We start from the raw sequence: 12,834 nt of genomic DNA, 5'->3' as shown, positions 1-12,834 counted from the left end.
AAACTGAAAACAAACAAACAAAAACACCCACAAAAAACTTCTGGTCTACAATAATGTCTATATTAGCATGTTTTACTTTTGAAATATAGCTATCTAAAAATAAGAATGCCAAAACAGAATTCCGCTTTACCTTTTCTGTGTACAGCTTGTACCTCAAGACCCTCAGACACATCACAACAGGTACCTCCCCACCCCACCGCCCCCCGCCTGTTTCCTAGCGCCCACTAGGACCGGGCACTCGCAGGGCTGCTCCTGATGCTGGGGACTGAGGACCGGGGACAGGCGGCTCTCTCAACGGACTGATTGTGCGGAGCTCGCTCAGCCCCATCCTGGGTGACCGCCACCTTGTGGGCACCGCGCTTGCTGAAGCCTGTGCCAGGGCTGATCTTACAGGAAAAGTCAGTCTAATTAAAATGGTACAATTCCTTCTCATTCTCTTCTGATACTTAAAATCTGAAACAAATTTCACAAGTCAGAGTAGCTGTTATTCCAGATAGCCCCTAACTTTTAAGCAGTGTCTCCAACTTCTTACTATTTTACTTTGTTAACATGCTTCCCATGTCCTTCCCCGGGGGAAAGGAAATGTGTCCCAGAGCTGTGACTGCTTCCTGCTTAGACATGCCTGTGAACCTGCGTGCTAATCCTAGGGCACGAGCGCACACTACCGGAACACGCTGGTCCTGCGGAGAACCCGCGCTGAGCGCGCTGCGGCCTGCTCACCTCCTTCAGGAGGGGCTCTGTGTCGGGGCTGGAGGCCTCCGTGGTGGTGGAGGAGCTGTCGTCGTCAGCCAGCGAGTCTTTCAGCTCGTCATCCTGAGGCTTTCCCTTTCCCTTCTTCTCCTCTTGCTTCTTCGGTGCTTTAACCTTGCGCTGAAGAGGTTTTCCTTTCCCTGGGGATAAAAATCAAAGTAAAATTTCAAACTCTTTCATTTTTTTAAAAAAGTATATTTTTATTATTTCAGAGAGGAAGGGAGAGGGAGCGAGAGATAGAAACATCAATGATGAGAGAATCATTGATTGGTTGCCTCCTGCACCCCGCCCCCCCCCCCCCCCCCCCGGCCCCACTGGGGATCGAGCCCACAACCCAGGCATGTGCTCCTGACTGGAATCGAACCCAGGACCCTTCAGTCTACAGGCCAATGCTCTATCTACTGAGCCAAACCTGCTAGGGCCAAACTCTTTATTTTTAAACAGCTTAGAATATTAAGCCATTAAAACTTGTTTAAAGAGGTCGGACTGTTTTTTTATTAATAAAGCTTCTTTCTCTACTTCATTCCTTAGAGAATTATTATTTACTAGAGGCCTGCCCGGTCGGGGCCAATAGGGCTGGGCTGGCGGAGGGAGGGGCGGTGGGAGGTTGGCCGGCCAGCCGGCCCTGCCAGCCAGCCCTGCCCCCTGGTTGAACTCCCGGTTGAGGGGACAATGTGCGTATTAGCCTTTTATTATATAGGATTTGTAATTAAAGCTTTCCAAATCATGTTTGGCTTGTAGATTAGAATATTTTAAAAATCAACTTTATGGCCTAATTTTTGTACAATAGGATGTAACCATTTTAAGTGTATAGTTCAATGAGTTTTGGTAAACTCGGTAGTTCTGACAATCTGTCTGTCTGTCTTGGAATACTTTTTTAGACCACAGAGGGCGATACAGCTTTGAAAAGTCACAGAAGTAAACACCAGAGATCATTTTAAATCCATCTGGAGATGAAAGTCTATGGTGACAGGATGAGCAGCCCATGTGTTAGGTGAGGGGTGCCAAGAGCCCCAGGGCAGAGGCATGCTGGTTGGGTCCAAATCCTGGCTCTTCCGTGCCCAGCCGCGCGATGTTGACCTCGCATCTGTAAGCTGGGGAGGCCGGCCCTCCTGGGGTTGAACTGAAGAATCATGTGAGGCCCTTAGAACAGTGCCTGGCACGCAGATAGCTCATGATGTCACACATGGAGAGCATACAACACACCTACAGAAAGCCCATATTTGAAAAGATGTGGTGTTCCCAAGACAAATAAGAAATCAACCCATCACACATAACTGAGTGCCCACTGTCTCCCAGGCACTGTGCCACGTCCTGGGACGCAGCGGTGAGTACCAGCAGCACACTCCTGTCCTCCGGGAGCTTCGTTCCTGCCTGAATCGACCGTGGAGAGAAATCCCGGTTCCCGCAGCTTGGACTGTGCTGCAGGCAGGACCACCTGGGCGGACGGGCAGGCTGGGGAAAGCCATAGGAGCCCGAGCCACAGGCTAACCCATTCTGTACTCATCACTGCTAAATATACCCTTTTGACAATGGTGACTTAATACAGCATCTTTAAAGGCTATTTATGGCCACTGTTAACAGGCGCCTGAGACTCAGACTTTGGCCTGTAGAACAGGTTGCAAACTATGAGCCACCAGCCAAATCTGACCGGTAGCCTGATCTCTAGGCCTTGTGAACAGAGAATAATTTTTATATTCTTAAGGGTTTAAAAAACAAAACAAAGAAGCATATGTGACAGACACAGTCTGTGGCACATCAAACCTCAAATAAGTACCATCGGGCCCTTTACAGAAAAAGGGCTGGGCCTGGCCTAGGAAAGCAGTAAGGCTCTGACTTTTAGAAACGCCACTTGGTCCTCTACTTTGCCACTGATTCTGGAGGTGAGACTGAAACCATTAACTGGGACATTAAGTCTTGAAAGGATTGGCCAGCTGGTTTAACTGTACCAGCCTTGGCCCACCCGGAACAGCTGGAGCGCCCCTCAGCCTGGGCAGAGGGAAGGCACGGTCCTGCCCTGGCCCCACTAGCCCCAGGACTCTGGATTTTGTAGGTTCAGTAGTTGATACTGAGTCCTTAAGTCTTCCCCATGTGACAAAGGTCAAGCCCTGATACGAATGTCCCACTTGCCGTTAGACCATTTTATCATGACTAGGTTCACTGGGTGAGAGGCTCTGTGTAGAAATAATCTGTATTTACAATAACCTGAAACCTCCTAATAAATAGGAAAGGGCTGAAAGTGATATATGTATTTTTTCTTACTGCACTCAAATCTTGAAGCCAGGGCACACAAAAGAAAATACTTAATAAATCACTAGTTAAGTTGAAAACTTGGGCACAAAATTATTTCATGAAAGAGTAGTTTATACTTTTTACCTACAAATTCATCTTTTTTAACCTGCTGCACTTGGCCTTCTGCCCCAGCACCTTAATAATGCTATTTTGAAAAGGTGAGCAATGACCCCTTAACTGTCAATGCCAACGACTCTAGCACTCCTCAGTCCACAGGCCTCTTCTCCTGGATGCCACGGAACGCTCCTCCTGCCCTCTGTCCAGCCTCGTGCCCGCCCCTGGCACAGTGAGTCCTCCGACGCTCCATCGGTGCTGCTGTCCCCTAGAGATCTGACCCTGACACTTTCCTTTTCCCTTTGTACCAGTAATCTCGCTTTAATTAATAAAATAACAAATAAAATAAAATGTCTCATTTACATTTAAAAGCAGAGTCCCCAAAAGCGCACCGTGACCAAGCTGTGGCACATCCTCAGGCAGACTAATGCTTGTCAAGTGTGCTCATTCTTTAGAACCATGAAGTGCTGTTTACTCTAAAAAGCTAACCACACTTTTTCTCATGCAAAGAAGAGGCCCATCTGGCCTAAAAGCCATCCTCCCAAGTTCTATTCCAGCTTTCTTCTCAATGTGCCAAGGACTGGATTTCTCATTCTAGCATCCTGTCTGAGAAAAATGGGAGATTTACAAATGTTCACCACTGCCAGACCCCACTGCATCAGCAAGGAAACAGGAAACTAGCTAGGGAAGTGGACAATGATCTGTCAAATTCCTGTATCACAGACAGACTCTAGGTATAAGTATTTTGTATGATGCTGCCCTAAGTTAATTTATTGTAATTACAAACCCCGTTCTTAACATATAAGCAGTTTCCACTTTCCACTATTATAAAGTATAATGTATGTAAGATTATTTCCTGATATAAAATTTCCGGATATGAGCTCACAGGTTCAAAGGATGTGTGCATTATATTGTTTTTATGGCTTTGTCCTGCTTCAGAAAACATGCTGCTTTCCATAATCTATGAACATACACTCTTCTTTTTAGCACAGCTACCACTATTATTTTCTTTATATAATCTATGAATCCTAGGCTATTGGTGCTTTTAGAAATATATATCAGTAATTTGCTTGCCTAAATTGGAGGGGGGCGGGGGGGGGGGAAGGAAGAGAGGATACTCATTTGACAGGTGAAATTCTGATCACCAACAATTATTTGGTTTTAAGTCCATTTACCACAGCAAATGAAAAGATTAAGCCTGCTAAAGACATGCCTATTCTAATCAGCTAGGACAATTTCTGACATTGGTTGGCCAGTGCTTATGTGACAAGCTCTCTGGATCCTGTCTTCATGTCCTGATTCCAGGAGGTAAGAAGAGGCCTGGTGCACCCCTGCCCAAACAGGTTGGCCATTCTCATCCATTCATATGGCTAGTTGGAAAAGCTAACCTGGGGTGCCTTCTGAAGCCCCAGCCCTTGATCTCCTATTCTCTCCTGCCATTCCCTGATGTGTAGCTTGTGATCATTGTGTCCTTGTGGAATCACCAATGTAATGCTTCATTAGGAAGTATCTTTTAGTAGATCAGCTCTATGACCACTGTGAAAATTAAAAAACAGTCTTTAATTTTAAAATTATGTTCTAGATCAGAGGTGGGGAACCTTTTTTTCTGCCAATAGCCATTTAGATATTTATAACATAATTCATGGACCATACAAAATTATCAACTTAAACATTAGCCTGCTATATTTGGTCAAATATCTAATTAACTCACCCCTAATGCCTTGGCAGGGCCAGACCTTATTCGACCTGCAGGTCAGACGTTCCCTACTCATTCTAGATGAATAAACCTGAAAGTGAGAACAGTCCTATCCTTCGGGTTAGAGACTATCTCAGACAAAGGCAGCAAGGGATTCAATTTTACTATTCAACTCTTTGCTTGTGATAAGAAAGATAACATCCTTTTATTTTATTCATTCCCTCAATAGGGGAAAAACACATTAGGTAACTTGATCTAGTTTAAAAACTTTAACTATTAATATTACTATAACAATTACCCTAAAATACATAAGTTCTATTACTGAGATAACAAGAAAAAGATTTCTGTGGAAGAAACTAATATACTGAAGACATGTTATTGTTTTATAACTCCAAATGCAAGCACTTTTAAAAAAAACTCCATCAAGAAAGGATAATCTCTTTAATAAATGGTGTTGGGAAAACTGGATATCCACTTGCAAAAGAATGAAATTGGACCCATATCTTACACCACTCACTAAAATTAAACCAAAATGGATTAAAGATTTTTTTGGTTTATGTTCTGCTTGTTCACTTATTTTGTTTTTTTTAAAGATTCAATTATTGATAGATACGTATTTATTGCCATTTTATTCATACTTTTTATCTTTTTTCTTTTCTTTAAAGAAGACTCTTTAATATTTCATGTAATACTGGTTTGGTGGTGATGAACTCCTTTAGCTTTTTCTTGTCTGGTGAAATCGTCATATGTCTTTCAATTCTAAATGATAGCTTTGCTGGGTAGAGCAACATTGGTATTAGGCCCTTGCTTTTCATCATTTTGAATATTTTTTGCCAATCTCCTCTGGCCTGCAAAGTTTCTGTTGAGAAATCAGCTGACAGTCTTATGGGAGCTTCCTTGTAGGTAACAAACTGCTTTTTCTCTTGTGCTTTTAAGATTGTCTATTTGTCTTTAACATTTAGCATTTTAATTATGATGTGTCTTGGTGTGGGCTTCTTTGGGTCCATCTTGCTTTGGACTCTGTGCACTTTCTGGATTTAAATATCTATTTTCTTCACCAGGTTATGGAAGTTTTCTGTCATTTTTTCAAATAGGTTTCAATTACTTGCTTTCTCTCTTCTCCTTCCAGCACCCCTATTATGTGAATGTTGGCATGTTTGAAGTGGTCCCAGGGGCTCTTTACACTATCCTCACTTTTTTGAGGGGATTATTTCTTTTAGCTGTTTTGATTGGGTATTTTTTGCTTCTTTATATTACAAATCGCTGATTTGATTTTAGGCTTCATCTTCTCTACTGTTGATTCCCTGTACCTTATTTTTCATTTCAGTTAGTGTATCTTTCATTTTTGACTGGTTCATTCTTATGGTTTTCATGTTTTTAATGTTATTGACATTCTCCCTAAGTTCCTTGAGCATCCTTATAACCATGGTTTTTGAACTCTATTAACTTCATTTAGTTTTTTTTTTGTGTGTGTCCTTTCACTTAGGACTTGTTTCTTTGTCTCCTCATTTTGGCTACTTTCCTGAGTTTGTTTCTATATATTAGGTAGAACTACTATATCTCCCAGGCTTCATATAGTGGCCTAATATAGTAAGTATCCTATAGCAGCGGTCGCCAACCTTTCAGACCTCATGGACCACCAGTGGTCTGTGGACCACCAGTTGGCAACCGCTGCTCCAAAGGTTTCCTTAAACCAGTGGTCACCAACCTTTCAGACATCATGGACCACCAGTGGTCCACAGACCACCGGTTGGTGACTGCTGTCCTATAGGGTCCAGTGGCACAGCCTCCCCATTCTCCAGGGCTGGGTTCTCTGGGTATACCACCCTCCATGTGGGCTTTGTACACCATCCTGTTGTAGTTGAGCCTTGATTGCTGTTGGCACCTCAAAAGGAGGAATTTACCCTCATGCTGATCAACTTCAAGGACTGGCTGGAACCATGGTGGAGGATTAGCTGTGCAGGGCCCACCCATGGCACAGGACTCTGGTGCCCTCTGAGTTTGCCTCATGAGTGTGTTACTTGTGGAGGTGGTTGGGTGGGCCATAGACATGATCTGAAGCTGTCCACTGTGTGTATTGGCTCTGGGCCTCCTGGGAGGCGCAGTCCAAGGTCAACTGCTGCCTGTGTTCTGTCCAGGGTCTCCAGAAATGATCTATAAAGCATTGTGCAGATGGTACTGCTACTAGAAGTACCCAAGAGAGGCTACCTGGTTACCAAGGTTACTGCTAATGCCAGGCCTGGGGCCACTGAGTGAGAGTTATGGGGCACAACAACCTCAGATGCTGCTTGTTTGAGAGATTTTAGGAAAGTCTGAAGCATGAGCCAAGACAGGTCATTTGTATGGAAAAGCTACTGGAAACAGCTTGGATGGGCCTGCAAGTTGGTGGAGTGGGGTCTCAGGGAATCAACAGGGCGGGCTGAACAATGTTAGCTAGGTTAATGAAGACTCAGATATGGCACCTGCCTGCTGTCTCTGTGGTGGGGAGGGACCAGAGAAGGAACAACGGCTTATGCCAGTACTTCTCTCTGGGAGAAAGCTGCCCCTCCAGCTCTCACTCTGATGCAGGACAATTCAGTTCCTCCCTCTGTAGCTTTGGTGCTTTTTGACCTGCTGCTCCAGTGCTGGAGCTTAGACAGAGTGAGTCTGAGTAAGTCCGTGCATGGGCCCTTTAAGAGGAACTGTTTGGGACTCCAGCAGCCCTCTGTCTCACAATCCCTGCTGGGTTTTAAAGCCAGAAGTTATAGGGACTTCTCTTTCTGGCTCTGGAACCCTGGGCTGGGACCCCTCACTCCTCTGGGGACCTCCACTGCCGAGATATCCCTCCCGATTTTTATCTACCACATGTGGGTGTGGGACTAACTCATTCACTGTCTCTGCCCCTGCTAGCAGTCTTTATGTGGCTTCTTTTCTGTATTGTTGGTTGTAGGACTTCCATTTCAGCTATATTTCAGGCAGTTCTGAGTGACTGTTGTTCTATAGTTTAGTTGTAATTCTGATGTCCTAAATGCATGTACTTCTAAGAGGACTCCACATCACTGCGATAAGAAATTCTCTGTAAGAAAACTCCTGGACTGTGGGGATGTCAGGTTTCTTAGGGCTATGAGTTCCCTATTCCCTATGTAAACCAAAAGCAAACCTCCTTGGTACATTAGTGAGGGAGGTACTTAAATAGGCTAGGAGTAATGTGCATTGGAATGGCTGCCATAGGAAAGGAAGATGCAAAAGAGTTCAGGATATAAAGGATTAATGTAAGTACAGCTAGGCCATTTATTGCTTTTTACATTTGATTTTGGAAGTTACCTATTAGTCTACCTGTGCATGTATGTGTGACATGCAGACTTCTAAGATGGCTCCCAGGGACCCCACTTCCTGGTATATGTGTTCTTATGGAATTCCCTCTCCTGAACTGTGGGCTGGACCACACTGCTAATGACCAGAGTACTGCAGAAGCGATGGGATGTCACTTCCAAGAGTAGGTCACAAGATACAGACTTCTGTCCTGCCAGCTTATTTTCTCTCTTTCCTTCTTGCTTGCTCGCTCTGGGGAAGCCAACTGTTTTGAGCTGCTCTAAGGAGAGGACCCATGGCAGGCTGCTCGCCACATCCATTAAGGAACTGCGACCCTCAGTCCAACAGGCTGTGAAGAAATGAATCCTGCCATCAACCACCTGAGTGAGCTCGGAAGCGGATCCACCTTCAGCTGAATCTTATGACTTTAGTCCTGGCCAATACCTTGACTGCGGCTCTGTGAGAGCTGGAGAACCCAGTTGAGCTGCACCCCGATGCCTGACCCATAGGAACTATGAGAGAATCCTCTGTTACCATGCAAAAGACAACTAACAGAGTACGCAGAACTCCAAAGCAGGGGTCAGCAAACTTTTTCTGAAAGGGCTATACAGTAAATAGTTTCAAGTTTGTGGAGCCTATGGCTTCTGTTGCAGCTACTCTGTTGTTGCAGCACAAAAGCAGCCAAAGACAATATATAAACGAATGGGTACGGCTATGTGCCAATAAAACTTATTTTACAGCCCTGACTTGTTTGGCTCAGTGGATAGAGCATCGGCCTGTGGACTGAAGGGTCACAGGTTCGATTCCGATCAAGGGCATGTACCTTGGTTGCAGGCACATCCCCGGTGGGGGTGTGTGCAGGAGGCAGCTGATTGATGTTTCTCTCTCATCGATGTGTCTGACTCTCTATCCCTCTCCCTTCCTCTCTGTAAAAAAAAAAAAAAAAATCAATAAAAATATTAAAACAAAACAAAAAACAAACTTATTTTACAAAATAGGTAGTGATTTGGCTCACCAGCTGTAGTTTGCCAAACCCTGCTCTAAAGAGCAGGCTGTACAGAAATACTATTTTTGAGTTAAAATGATCTCCATTTTAGCATTGTTTTAAAAATTATTTTAATAATTGAAAACAAACTCAATCTATCATAATAACACAGGCAGCTAAAAGGAAAACAGTAGATGTCTAATAAATTTCTCAATTTGGCCAGTAATCTAAGAAACACAAGTATCTTTTATGACAAATGGCTACCTCTATTTGCATTTTGACAAGGAAGAGCTGATGTCCAATGTTGGAGAAATATCTGAGCACCTACTGAATTAGTTGTGAGTCTCACCTCTGACCACAATAGCTCCTGAGACATGCACTGGCTTCCCCCTCACGTGGTGTGCTGTTCCCACAGTGAGAATAGTACTTACCTTTGCTTTTTGACAGTGGTGATGGTGGCTGCTCTGTAAACACGTCTAGGGCTGGGGAGTCATGGTGGTCGAAATCTTTGTCCATGGCTTCTATGAGACTGGTGATGTCTGAGTCCTCTGAGCTGTGCCTTGTGCTGCTGGCATGTTCTGGGTGGGAAGGATGCATGAGTGGGGTGGGTGACAGCCTTCCAGACTGTGGCTCCTGGTGCTGAGGCACTGGTGGTGGTGGAGGGGGAGAGTGCTGCTCCAGCGTGCTATGGACATGGTGCTGGCTGCTGTGCTGGCTCTGTTTTGCTCCTTTGGACTTTCTGCCTGCTGCGTGACCCTGGGCCACTGTGTTGGAGTCAAGGACCAGGGTGCCTGCTTTGCTAGCAGACTGTGCAGAAGTCCTGCTAGAGGTACTGGTGCTGTTTTTGGCTCTGACATTGTTCATGTCAGCTGAGTTTCTATTGCTGTGACTGCTATGTGGATGGACTGACGGACCACACTGCTTATGACTTCCTGCACCAGGTCGTGATGACGAGCCCCCTGGGCCACAGAACCCCCGGCTATGACTGGGGTCACAGCTTAGTGTGTTCAAGCTGAAAAAAGGAGGAACTGCAATTAGTAAATAGCAACCTACAAATTCTTAGATTAAAAATATTTATTTAATCGGTAAAGCCATCACAGTATAAATACTCTAAAAACAACAAGAAATAAGGATACTCGTCCTAGCTGGTTTGGCTCAGTGGATAAAGCGCTGACCTGCGGACTGAAGGGCCCCAGGCTCAATTCCAGTCAAGGGCATGTACCTCGGTTGCAGGCTTGATCCACGTATGGTACTGGAAGCAACCAATCGATGTGTCTCTCTCTCTGTCTCTCCCCTCCCTTCTACTCTGTCTAAAAATCAATGGGAAAAAAAAAGAATAGGAATACTTTTCACAACTCTATATGGTCTGTTCTATCAAAAATTTAGAAATCAAGTCAGGGTCTAAGAATATTTTAACCTTCACCAATATAATGAAAACATGATTACTAGCTATTAGTTCTTAGTAACTGAGAGCTACATGCAGCATATTAAGTAATTAGAATTAAGATCCCCTCCGCCCTGGGTAAAAATAAAAATAAAAGGCATTTTTCATTTAATTACATCAGCCAAATCTATACATTCTAGAGAATTTATTTCCAGCCTGTGAACATACTTTCCTTCAGATGAAATACCAATGATTCTCCTGAGATCAAATGGTCTTCCCACATCAAAGGGTGGGTTTGAGGCCTCAAAGGACAGCCGTCTTCGAAATGGCTCCCAAATTCCTTGAGCTTCTAAATAGGCCGTTCCAATGACCAAAAGAAACAGGGCACTGCGGGGACAGAGAGGGAGAATTGGGTTCATGTGTTAGTGCAAGAGTAATCCAATTTGACATTAAAGGCAGAATTTCTTGGCAAAGTACAATCTTATGTAATAAAAGGCTAATATACAAATTGTCCCCTTGGGAGTTCGACAGCTTGCTATGACGTTGCCTGACCACTAGGTGGCGTCACGGAACAAAGAAAGGCCCCAGACAGCAACTGGCAGCCAGGGGAAGGAAGGCCCTGCCCAGCAGCCAAAAGGCCCCAATCAGCCCTGATAGCTGGCCAGGCATAGGGACCCTACCTGTGCATGAATTTCGTGCACCGGGCCTCTAGTATCATATAAAAGACAAAGATGCCTATGAAAGTTTTTAATGGGCCAGTCAAAAACCAAAGCACTATGGATAAAAGTTTGTGTACCAAATTTTTATAGAATGCCAATTTACACAAGGCTTATAAGGGGGAAGTAATTATTTGTATCAGATCAGTCACTAAAGGATACTTTCCTTTTACCAAAAGCAGGTTTTATCTTTTCTTTTAGTTTTAACTCTAGGTCAACTCTATTCCCTTAAAGGATATGTGGGTTAGACTATATCTGATTCTTAAAACACATAAAGAAATATACTGGGGGAAGAAAAGAATGCTAAGGATTTAAAAACAATTTCTAATCAGTTTTCTGTTGCTTAGGTGAGACTCCAGAAGAATACACTGTAGGGTAAATCACATATGCCCAAGTCACATAACTGATATATTAGGAGTGTTTTTTTCCTTTAAGAAATTAACATGCACTTAATTTATATAGTGAATTGCAAAATCAGAAAGACTGTTGTTTTTGGTATATGCCACCAAAAAATGCTCAGTTTTGACTGCTTCTACTAGATGTGGAGCAGATATATAAGCTGGACTGTGTTAGCAGGTACGTAAGCTGGACCTGTCTGTTCATGGAGGACCCCTGACACTCAGAACACGACTGGCACATGGTGGGCACTTGAACAATGCCCAGTGATGCTGAATACCAACCTGGAAAGAAGACAAGTACCTCATTATTCCTGAGATGATGATATACAGAGCCAGCTCCCAGTTGGGTCTGGGTAGGGCTTCTGCACAGGTTGCTAACATATGGTACGGAAGGGATGCATTCAATATAAACACAAATTCAGAGCCACTGGCTGTTATAAACTTCAGTTCACGAATAACCCTAGATGCTGTGAAATCAGGAGTAAACCTAAAACAGAATAACGGCAGTTAAGATCAAATTTTACTAATATATTGCAAGCAGTTTAAATATACTACCAGTCCCATACGCCTTTGAAATATAACACAGAATTTCAGTGTAACACTTTTATTCACCTTCCTTATTTTAAGATGGAGAAAGTTTCCCATGAGTTTAATAACAATAACAACTATATTCTGTGGATAAGGAGAAATAACATAAAAACAGTAACAACCTGCTCCTGTAATTATTAATTCAGAAAGTAGTTTCTGAGCTTCCTTCCCTTCCCTTCTTCTTTCTCTAAATCCACAGTTTTCCCAGGATACATTCCCAATGATGCTTTTAAAAAATGCTGTCCAAGCCCCAGTGATCTTTTCTTTGTCTCCTGCAGTCCGGCTTTCTGCCCAATTATTGTATTTTTATTTTTGTTAACTGTATGTTCCCCAACCAGATGACGTGCACCCGAGGAAAGGTGTGCTATTCCTCACTGGACCTGTCAGTGCCAAGCACTGTGCCTTACTCAGAGTGATGAATGCAGTTCCCTGTTAAGACAATGTCCACTCAAGATCATGACATTGTCATTCAATTAAGGGGACAGGTTATATTTTATTACATAAAATTTACAACATGACAACTTATCAATTAGTTAAAATACGCTGCAACCATCACCAACACAGGAATTGAAACTGTCTTGACAAAAATCCCACATGTTCATACATGGTACAACATGGAAAACGGCATGGATGATGTGTCTGCTTTGTTGCTGAGGCCGCCAACACCTTCTGCTTTAACA

General features: G+C 43.6%; 1 protein-coding gene across 1 annotated transcript in view; it reads right to left on the bottom strand.

Annotated features, from left to right (window-relative positions):
• TMEM131 (transmembrane protein 131) overlaps positions 1 to 12,834 on the bottom strand; it is a gene marked incomplete at its 5' end in the record, with an annotated part of 200,920 nt that overhangs the window by 20,643 nt on the left and 167,443 nt on the right. Inside the window, 4 exons of the mRNA XM_081100672.1 lie at positions 721 to 890; positions 9,500 to 10,080; positions 10,681 to 10,839; positions 11,868 to 12,053. Of these exons, the coding sequence (XP_080956798.1) occupies positions 721 to 890; positions 9,500 to 10,080; positions 10,681 to 10,839; positions 11,868 to 12,053 (1,096 nt within the window). The remainder of the gene's footprint in view (positions 1 to 720; positions 891 to 9,499; positions 10,081 to 10,680; positions 10,840 to 11,867; positions 12,054 to 12,834) is intronic.

This window comes from Myotis nattereri (assembly GCF_964212035.1).
Source record: "Myotis nattereri genome assembly, chromosome: 10".
NCBI classification, from domain to species: Eukaryota; Metazoa; Chordata; class Mammalia; order Chiroptera; family Vespertilionidae; genus Myotis; species Myotis nattereri.
This window is presented reverse-complemented; position numbering and strand designations above follow the sequence as displayed.